We start from the raw sequence: 10,670 nt of genomic DNA, 5'->3' as shown, positions 1-10,670 counted from the left end.
ACTATTTTGACACATACTCGCCGACAAGAATTACATCCATTCGGATGCTAATAGCGTTAGCCGCCTTGTATGGTCTTCAAATCCATCAAATGGATGTAAAAACAGCCTTCTTAAATGGTGATTTAGAGGAAGAAATTTACATGGACCAACCTGAAGGGTTTGTGGTTCCGGGAAAAGAAAAGAAGGTGTGTCGTCTTGTTAAGTCTCTTTATGGACTAAAACAAGCACCCAAGCAATGGCATGCGAAATTTGACCAAACAATGTTGTCAAATGGCTTTAAGATTAATGAATGTGATAAATGTGTTTACATTAAGAACGTTCCAAATCATATAGTCATTGTTTGCTTATATGTTGATGATATGCTAATAATGAGCAAAGACATTGCCGACATTCAAGCTACTAAGCGCATGCTTGCTAGTAAGTTTGATATGAAAGACTTAGGAGTTGCCGATGTAATTCTAGGAATTAAAATCCAGAGGACTCCTCAGGGTCTAGCTTTGTCTCAATCACATTACGTGAAAATGGTACTTGAAAAATTCAAACACTTGGAATTTAGAGTGCAAGAACTCCAATTGACTTAAATCATCATCTTATAAAAAAAAAGGTGAAAGTACGTCTCAATTGGAGTATGCTCGTGTGTTGGGAAGCTTAATGTACATCATGAACTGTACACGACCTGATATAGCTTGTGCGATAAGTAAACTTAGTCGATTCACAAGTAATCCCAACAAACATCACTGGGTAGCAATGAAATGAGTTCTGGGATATTTGGAATATACCCAAGACTACGCTTTGCACTACAATAAATATCCTGCGGTTATCGAAGGATATAGTGATGCAAATTGGATAACCGGCTCAACAGAAACAAAGTCCACAAGTGGATATGCTTTTACTGTTGGTGGAGGAGCAGTATCTTGGAAGTCTTCCAAACAAACGTGCATCGCTCGCTCTACAATGGAATCAGATTTTATAGCTTTGGATAAAGCCGGTGAAGAAGCTGAATGGCTTCGAAATTTCTTACAAGACATTCCGTTCTGGCCAAAACCTTTGGCTCCTATTTGCATACATTGCGATAGTAAGGCTGCAATAGGACGGGCAGAGAGCGTTATGTATAACGAAAAGTCTCGTCATATACGACGAAGACATAACACCGTTAGACAACTACTTTCTAGTGGAATTATCACTATTGATTATGTAAGATCAAAGGATAATGTGGCGGATCCGCTTACAAAAGGCTTAACTAGAGAGGGAGTTGAGAAATCATCTAAGGGAATGGGACTATGGCCGAGGACAAGTCAACATGGCGGTAACTCTACCTAGAATTTTGGATGTTCCGAGATCTAGGTTCAAGGAGCTCAAACAAAGTTGTGATTGACCGGTTCAACATTGTCAAAGTAAAATCTTTGGTCCCTTCTCGTAATGAAGACAATGTTCAGTAACAAGGATAGAACTTTACATGTTCTTTAATGATTACCTAAGTTTGATATGGTAGTTATCAAATAGTGTCAATCTAAAGGATTACACGTTTAGGAATCACCTATGTAAGGGTGAAGTGGAAGCCGCTTCAATGAGAATTCTGTAAGGCCAATTCTCTACGCACTTTTGAGACCAGGCGGTGTTCATGGCTGAAACGAACACAACAATGAGAACTAAAAGACGGTTAAGGGTTGATTGTGTGACATATGGTTGTCAAGGTATACACTAAAGTTCGACGGTTCAAAGATATCAAATCTACCGATTGACCGAGTATATCCGACATATGTTCATTACGGAAAGTTCAAAGGGAAACCTACTTATCCAGATGCAATTAATCCTTACTTGCAAATCACACAGCTTTCATCTATGATCTTTCTTGATACAGCCATTCCCATTCATGTGGGGGATTGTTGGACTTTAAGCCATTGAGCTTTAAAGTAGAAGAAGTGTGAATTGGAAATGGAGGGAAATAAAATGGAGGGAAAAATAAAAATTTGAAGAAGCGAACTTTTGTCTTGCACTTTGTCCCTCATTGGTGAGGGACAATCACATTTGTGTGCTTATATATAGAATCACTTCTTAAAGCTCTTAAAAGGAGTTGAAGAGAATGAACCCTCGCGCCGTCGTCGTCGCTCGCTCGGCTCGACTTTGGCTTTGGCTTTGGATTTGGATTTGGATTTGGATTTGGATTTGGATTTGGATTTGTATGATCGATCGATAAGATTATTTTTGGACAAAATTTATTTAATTATTTAATAATTAATTAAATGCCAAATCACTGCTGAAAATACGCCAGAACCCTGCTGAAGATTCAGAGGGACTCTCTGGCCGCGGTTCTGCTGTAACCGCGGTAGAACCGCGGCAGGCAGATTCAGAGAGCCTCTCTGACCGCGGTTCTGTCTTAACCGCAGCGTATTCTTCTGAAAAGGCACCTTTTCCAGACACCTCTTCTGATAATTGCCTATAAATTCTGAGGCAAGGCTCCATTTTCTACACACGAAAAACACTCCAGAACTTCTTTCTTTTTGAATATACTGCATCCTAATTCGCAGTCAATCTCTCTCCAATTCGTATGTGTGATTTTGCTCCGTTCTTTGAGTTCGTTGGGATCCTGCAGTTTGTATTGCCACTGTTGCAGGAAGGTTTATTCCGTTTTATCCTGGGAGGATTTAATTCATTACCTTGGCAACTTGTGAGGGGGTTAAAATTCCTTAAGGACACACAAGAAACTTGTGGACTCGGAATATTTCTGATTCTCTACTATTTTCCAGATTTCTTTAATTCTTCTAACAGTTTTTTTTTCTGATTTTGTGTTTTAACACAGTAACGCTCACAACTTTAACCAAATAGTATCTTCCTAGTGACTATATAGTGAAATAAACTGAACATGGAATATATACAGTCGAATTTAAACAAAAATACTACAATGTGCTACAACTAAATAATTTATACTGATAATTTATAAGTTATTTTACCCTTTCAAAGTAGATGTCTTCAATAGAATGTATGAAAATGTTCTAATGGGTAGGCGGAAGGAGGTATGCACAAAGCCAGAAGTTAGTTGTCTTTACTATCCCTATTTAAATAATGGCCAAAGTTCATAGAGTATTTTAAATTTAGCTACTTCAAAACCAAATTGCAGACTCATTATTGAATCTGCAAATTGAATTTTGAAGAACGCAGCAATTTTGGAATATCCTACCAGAATTGAGAATTATGGCAACATGCTTCAAAATTATGACAACGAACTTTAAAATTCCGGTGCATGACTATCTTATTAAGATTTTTCTTGACATGGTCAAAATATAAATGGTGGTTCTAAAAAGGTCTAATTGATGTTTCAGAAAATGACACTGTATAGCCACGGTAAATATAATAGTCAAAAAAAAATATAAAATATGTGTATATTTTTTTTGTATATGCATTCTGTATGTTATATAAAAAAATTATACAAGTTTTATACACTTTTTCGGCTATCAGATGTAAATAGCTGGCTAAAAGTAATATTAGCCCTTCATGTTTAAGGTTAAAACAGCACGGGCTAGCCAGCTTTCGGACTGATCATTCAAAAATAGCCAGCGCTTGCAAAGTCATTGAAAAATAGCCACTATTTGCTGCAACACGGACCGGTCCAGCATAATATACTGGAGATCGGTGCACCGGTGTATGAACTTCCAGCATATTATACTGGACCGGTATATTATACTGAAACTCCAGTATATTATGCTGGAGTTCCAGTATACTTATGCCGTATCTCCATTATAATATGCTGGAGTTCCAGTATACTTATGCTGGAACTCCATATATTATGCTGGAATATTTTTCGGATTCTGAACAGTGTTTTCGTTCAGATTTATCTTTACATGAAAAGTGGCTAAATTTCGATTACTTTTAAAACTGTGGCTATTTCTGAATGACCACTTGTAAATCTGGCTACTTTTGAATTTCTCCCATGTTTAAGATCTCAGGCCCAAAGACCAAAAGCCCAAACAAGCCACTATATTGTAATTCTGATCTCCCCGCAGAGAATCAGTGACAGTGAAGAAGGAGAAGAAAGACGAGAAAAAACAGTGTCCTCCAATGGATACCTCTCTCCTCAACGAAGCGTTGGCGTCCAAGTCCTATGACAAGATTGCCGATATCTGTGACAACCTCTTACTTCAGGTAATTTCTCCTTAGTTCCTCTCAATTTATTGCCACTCTATTATTATCCGTTCAACCGATTTGGAAAAAAAAAGAACTAATTGTTTCTATTCGCTTTGGCCACACTCATAGGGTGCCGCTGAGGGCATTGATTGTCAAGACGAATGGCCTTACGCGATTCACCTTCTAGGCCATATTTACAACAATGACATGTAATCCCTTATTTTGTACTAATAGCAACTTTACTTTTGGAATTTTAGGGTTTTAGATTGGGTGTTGTTAAGGGATTGATCAGGGTTACATTCTTTATTGTGGTACTTATGCAGTAATAGTGCACGATTTCTGTGGAAGAAGATACCTGCCGCAATAAAGGAGGGCCGGCCTGAGGTGGTGGCTGTTTGGAGGATCGGGCAGAAGCTTTGGACGAGGGACTACGTGGGCGTGTATGAGGCTATTCGAGAATTCAGCTGGACTCCTGAGGTTCAGCCAATTGTGGCTTCCTTTGCAGGCAAGTTGGTGCAATTTCCTGCTCTTTATTATTGTTAAAATTTTTTAATACTAGAGCAGATGGTGGAGATTTCGTTGATCATCTTCTGTTAATCGAAGGAACTAGTCTAGTCAGTTTTTGTTGAATTCTTTACATAAGTTTCTGCATAAGTCGTCATTTAGCAATAGGCCGACATTCTTTTTGTCCTTGATGAAAAATACTATAGTAATTATTTTGAAAGCTTAGTGAAAATAAGTTTCTACTTTACTTGGTATTTTACAAGGGATCAGCATTCTTTTTTGTGCCTGTCAAAAACCTAGAAGGATTTGTTTTCTTTCCTGAAGGTTATTACGATAGATAATGGAATATATGAATGACTAAGAATTGGGACTTATAAGCTAAGTGCCAGAGACTGTTACCTCTTTTAATGTGGATCAAGTCACATGTAAGGATTGACAATGTATTGCCATTGTTGTGAATTAGAAGAATTTATGAATATGCTTAAATCACAAAGTTGAGCTGCACTCCAGGATTAACCATTGGAGTTTGATAATGGCTTGAGACAGGAATGGTTTTCTATGAACTTATCTCAAAGTCAAATGGCCACTTTCAGTTAAACAACTTAAGTGGGCAGGGAGAATCGTTCTACCGTTCTGTATGTCATGCTATAACACGGAGAAAATTGAAATGATATCTAGCAATGGGCCAATGGCTGGATTGGTAAGAAACAGTCACTATAAGCAAGTTTTATCTTGTTGAGCTTATTATTTTAGGCTGGGTTTAGTGGTGTGATCCCTTAGAAAGGGAGATCATAAGGTGTTGCCTTTTTCTCAATTGCGACGGTCAATTTTGTCCTCCTTTGATCTTGTGATTGTCGGTTGGGGAGTATCAACTCTATGCTTGAATCTTGGCATTGAAAAACTTATTGATCTAGAAAATTGTGGATAATGTTCTTTTGAATAATGTTTCTGTGCTCCTATTTTCTTCCTTGTTAATTTTTCTCTGCATTCATGTTTGTCAGTTACTCTTATTTGAGTTGGGCGAGCTTAACAGGTTCCTGTTGTCGGCATGTTTAATTCTGACAAGACACTGTATTTACTAAAACAAGGACTGTATATACTCTTTCTACTAACATTTACTTTGTGAGCTAATCAGAGTTCTGGGTTATTTTAAATAATTGGTACCTCTCCAGGCACATGAAATCTATCATGTACTTGGCTGAAAAATTGAGGAAAAATGTCTTTGAGGATATAAAGGATAATTTGGCGCGTAATTTTCTATATCAAAATTTAAATTTTCAAATGAGAAGATATTGGTATGTAGCTCTATCATCATATCTCTGGAGAGCTCGCAGATAATACTTGAACCATACCACCTATCAGAAAAAAGAAGTAAAACCTAGAACCATGCTACTACAATTTTGTGAGAGGTTAAGGATTATCTGATGTGGGTATATACCAAAGTATATGTCTCCTCAGTCTATGTGGAGTTCTTCTGAGTTGGGGATTGGTTGTGGGAGAGAAAGAAGCATGGATGAGGTGCAAGAGCATTTCAAGGAGGCGTGTTTCAACAAGCTACGTTCCAGCTCTTAGGATCTTCCGTAGTGTGGTTAAAAAGTAAATTGTCAACTATTTTTTGTGTATTGAAATTCATGCAGTTTCTTTGATGAAGTGATAGTAAATTTCATTACTGGCATCCAGTAGATGCAAATGTGAAATTCATGCATTTTTTTTAATCTTTGTGACATTGGGCGAGACCACAATTGCTGCGAAAATGTCAATAGTTGCTAGCCATTTTTCTAAATTTATAGAGAAAAGCAATTACTCAAATATATGAAAGGAACCATAGTATGTAAAGTTAAACTTCAAGTTCTTGTACCTCATCTCTGTATGTTGGATTTTCATATCATTTTCATGTCATCCTTCTGCAGAATTATACAGGAAAAGGATGTTTGAGCTCCTGCTTTCTGCTTATTCTACCATTAGCACACAAGATACAGCTCAGTTCCTTGGAATGAATGAAAATGATGCTACAAACTGTAAGATTTTATCCTACAGCGTGCTTGCAGTCTCTAAGAGTTTATTTTTGGTACATAAGAGGACATTAAATGAACTGAAGTTTATCGAGTTATTGAATCAGTTAAAAAGGTTTCACAGGCTATGGTATTCTAAGATCAAATATTTGGGTGAAGTGGTTAACAAATATAAGTGGGCATTAAATGTTAAAGAAGCACATACAATGAAGTCTTTTGAATACTTATCTATTTATTCTACGTCTCAGGTATTCATAAGCTCTCACCTATTTGGTGTTTGTTTGTTGCTGTTGTGATTTATATGCAAGCCTCAGTTATACTTGCCAGAAAAAAAATCTCAATCACAATGTGTTCATGCGTTTTCACTGACTGGTAATAATTACTTTGTCATCTTCCTTTCAGATGCGCTGCAACAGGGTTGGGTATTGGATCCAGCTTCTCCAATGCTTACTGTGAAGAAACAAGCAGTTGTGACAGAACAGAAGTTAGACCCCAGTAAATTACAGCGCTTGACAGAATATGTCTTCCATCTTGAGCACTAATCAATTTGTTGGTTCCGAGATTTCTAAATCTTAGTAGGATAGTTTCTTTTTTGTTAGTCCACTGGTTGGAGAAATTAGAAGGTGGCCAAATTTTATAGCAACAGATCTAAACTTGGGTTCGATGATTATTGTCTCTCTTGAAAAGTATATTATTACCATGGCATAGTGGATTATCTTTTCATAACAACTGGAAAAGGCTTATTTATACCTGAAAGTGTTTGAATTTTGATGCAGTATTCTTAGGTATTTGGGACTTTGCCATGAAGCTCGAGAGAGAGCACACTTCTTTGGAAAGATTTCTTCGTTAAAGTACATTAGTAGAAAACTTACATTCTATGATTTGATTTTTCATTTCTCCTCTAAGATTTTCCATTCCGTTCTTGCTCTGGTGGAAGTTATTTGGAAAACACTAATAAACCAGTGCAAAATTTTGTACGGTAACTGTTGTCTAAAATAAAAAATGAATTCAACATGCTACGAAATAATCAAATAGAAATAATTATTAAATGTGATTTGGAAAAATTTCACGTTTCAAGCTAATAACAAGAGTCGAGATAGTATTTTTTGCATGGAAGAACTACACGTTTAATTCATTGCTGTGAATCAGTATATATACACTACCCAAAACATCCATCCTGATTCACTATGTTCCCAAACTTGTAGTCTTCATACTACCTAATAGCAAGGCAAAACACAGCCTTATAGGCTTATGCTATTGCATCAACATTCATTTCTATTTATACTTGAGCTTCCAAAATATTTTAACAAAAGATCTTGGTCATGATTAAAGACTCGTGAACATCAAGCGAGATTGTAACCGGGATAAGCATCCACGTTATATACCACTTCCGCTTTAGGTGATGCCCGCTGAAATTTGGCTATCTTCGCAAGTACTTTGAGAGATTGATCTCCTACTACATCGGGCTCAATTACCATTCTCACCAGCACTGGAGACTTGGCCAATAAAACCTTGATAAGCTGCATTTCACCCCATGCTCCTGCTACACCTTTAATCTTAACTGCCCTCAGGTGATTATACGTCGCATCTGAGAAGGTTGCTGGAATTTCATCAACAGCGCTCCAGAGCACAGGAGCAAGTAATTTGCCCATAAGATCAAAAGGCCCCTAAGAAAGATTAAAACTGAAAATTTAATGAGTATGAAAATAAGAAAATCATAACACACATATGAAGAACAAACGTCATTAAGAACCTTAATTTCAAGTTCCTCTAAATTCGGGGAGCTTCTAATCAAGCAAAGAGCACATAAAAGCTCGACTCGTTCTTCCAGGCAAATTTCAGATAGGTAAAGATGTTTAAGGCAGTTGAGAGCTGAGGGAAGCCTTGTTGGTACTTCACCTGGTCCTGTAACCATGAACTAGGAGGAAAATGTTGGAAAAAAAAAAACAGACGAGTTAAAGCCCAAAGAGATGGTACATCTATGAAAACATATTAAAGTGAAGTCATGATTACCCGGAAACTATTGTAATTCCAGTGGAGATGCTCAAGTGCAGGAATAGAGTTAAAAAAATTGACAAGATCATTTTTTCCTGCTTTTAAAAGGGATGCTGTAGACTCATGTGAAACTTTTGCCAGAAGAGGGACACATTTTAGATGTAGGAAATGTATATTGCCCGTGAAGACAAATGATCTCAGCTTGGGAGCATTAACCTCAATGTGGTTTGCATTATCTACGTATTCCAGCAGCAAATGCTCCAGCAACGAGCAACGGGAGATAAAACGTCCAAGAAATTCAGTACAAATTGTGACTTGACTTAGTTCTAGGCTAAGTAACCTATGAAATCCCTTAAAGACCAGTGGAGTACGTACTATACATCGATGGAGAGTCACATGCCTCAACTGCAAACATGTGAAAAACGAGGAAGGCAATTTGTATGGGTTACCTATCGGGAATTGAAGAACAAGATGTTGAATGCCATTCCGAGAGAGGAAATATATCAAGTTGTCAATCTTAGGGCAGTTGATAAGATCAAAGACGGAGAGGATAAATTTAGAAATATGTCCTACATGAAGGGTCAAAAGCTGATAGATAATGTCAGTAATTTTAACAGTAGGGGGTATTAAGTCATTTGTTGTTTCCCAAAGTGTTTGATCAAGTTTCAGCTGTGTAAGCCTGCACCACTTATATCTCCAATTCTTCGATAACATGCTTGTCCTCACAGCATCTCGTAAAGACAAACGAGAAAGAATGTCATCGATTACATTCTCAGGAAGGTTGCCAAGTACATTCGGAGGTAAACTTTGCTTTTTGCCATTAGGAGGCATCGTATTTGTAAAAACAGCCAGTAGAATCTGCAGAAAAAAACCAAGAATTGAACACGAAAGGTACAGAATCTCCAAACTGTCTAGACAGAGCTATTCACATTATTAAAAATAAAAGAAAGGGTGCATTGTAATTGAAGTCACTAAGTTGTCTCCTCTTAATATATGGACTGGCATTATTAGCAGCAAGATTCCCATATATACTTCATGAAATACAGGACCTTATAAAGAAGTAGTATTCCAACGGGAAACTAATTAAACAGAGACGAGGGTTGCATTGCTTTTGCGGCTAAAAAGCTTATCAGCACAAATCAACAGCCACAAGAAAAGAGAAAAATTGGACGGATGCGATATCAAAGTACAGTCACACTCCTCTATAACAACATCGCTATGTAATAGCGATTCACTATAATAACCAACTTTTTCATGGAACCAATTTTCATATTATGTTATAATATACTATATGTTTCTGTAATAACACTTTGCTATAACATCAAAAAAAAATCCGAAACAAATGAGGCTGTTATAGAGACACTTGACTGTAGTAGTTTTCCTACCTTTTTATTTTTAGTTTTATTCTATGTACTAATCACTTCAGTACTAAAACTTGCAAAGCCTAATTAAGCTTAGTGACAAGAGAGTTCACTAGGTACCACTTTAATACTTCCTTCAACGCCTAAATAATATTGTTCTATCTTTTTAAAACTAATTAAAACTGTTACCAAAAAGTGGGAGTGTTCTCTGAAATAGTAGCTAAGAACACACAAGAGTTTTATCAACAATGAAGAAAACAGTGAGTAAGAAAGGAGAGAATGATGAACCTGAGAATGAATTGTCAAGTGCTCCTAAAGTCGTCTGATGGCTAACTCAGTTGTGTATATATATATATATATATATATATATATATATATATATATATATATATATATGAGAGTGNATACATACAAACATATATATATATATACATATATATATATATATATATATATATATATATATATATATGACACGCGTCAATGGTAAAATCTAACATTACTCTGTAAGGCGACAGCACTTGTAGGATAACTAGCAATTATCTCTAATTAGTTTGGTAAAACTACACTATCTCTTATAACCAAAATATGCAAGTCTATAATGACGATAATGTAAGCACATAAATGAGGCATAAATTTAATGTGGTTCTAATCAGTCTGACCTACAAGGTGGAGC

At 36.5% G+C, this 10,670-nt stretch overlaps 2 protein-coding genes across 2 annotated transcripts; one reads left to right on the top strand and one right to left on the bottom strand.

Annotated features, from left to right (window-relative positions):
• Window positions 1–3,989: 3,989 nt before the first annotated feature.
• On the top strand, window positions 3,990–7,474 carry LOC109216263 (COP9 signalosome complex subunit 8). Its single transcript, XM_019380408.1, has 5 exons — window positions 3,990–4,140; window positions 4,252–4,331; window positions 4,446–4,627; window positions 6,537–6,644; window positions 7,041–7,474. The coding sequence occupies exons 1-5, from the start codon at window positions 4,057–4,059 to the stop codon at window positions 7,178–7,180; spliced, it is 594 nt and encodes a 197-aa protein (XP_019235953.1). The 5' UTR covers window positions 3,990–4,056; the 3' UTR covers window positions 7,181–7,474.
• A 260-nt stretch (window positions 7,475–7,734) lies between these two features.
• On the bottom strand, window positions 7,735–10,325 carry LOC109216260 (F-box/FBD/LRR-repeat protein At1g13570-like). The gene is made up of 4 exons (XM_019380405.1): window positions 10,283–10,325; window positions 8,652–9,491; window positions 8,392–8,556; window positions 7,735–8,305 (listed from the first exon to the last, which is right to left on the bottom strand). The coding sequence occupies exons 2-4, from the start codon at window positions 9,462–9,464 to the stop codon at window positions 7,982–7,984; spliced, it is 1,302 nt and encodes a 433-aa protein (XP_019235950.1). The 5' UTR covers window positions 9,465–9,491; window positions 10,283–10,325; the 3' UTR covers window positions 7,735–7,981.
• Between the last annotated feature and the right edge of the window lie 345 nt (window positions 10,326–10,670).

The sequence above is a fragment of the Nicotiana attenuata genome, unplaced genomic scaffold (genome assembly GCF_001879085.1).
Source record: "Nicotiana attenuata strain UT unplaced genomic scaffold, NIATTr2, whole genome shotgun sequence".
Classification (NCBI taxonomy): domain Eukaryota; kingdom Viridiplantae; phylum Streptophyta; class Magnoliopsida; order Solanales; family Solanaceae; genus Nicotiana; species Nicotiana attenuata.
The sequence above is the reverse complement of the archived record's forward strand: the minus strand, read 5'-3'. Positions and strand labels throughout refer to the sequence as shown.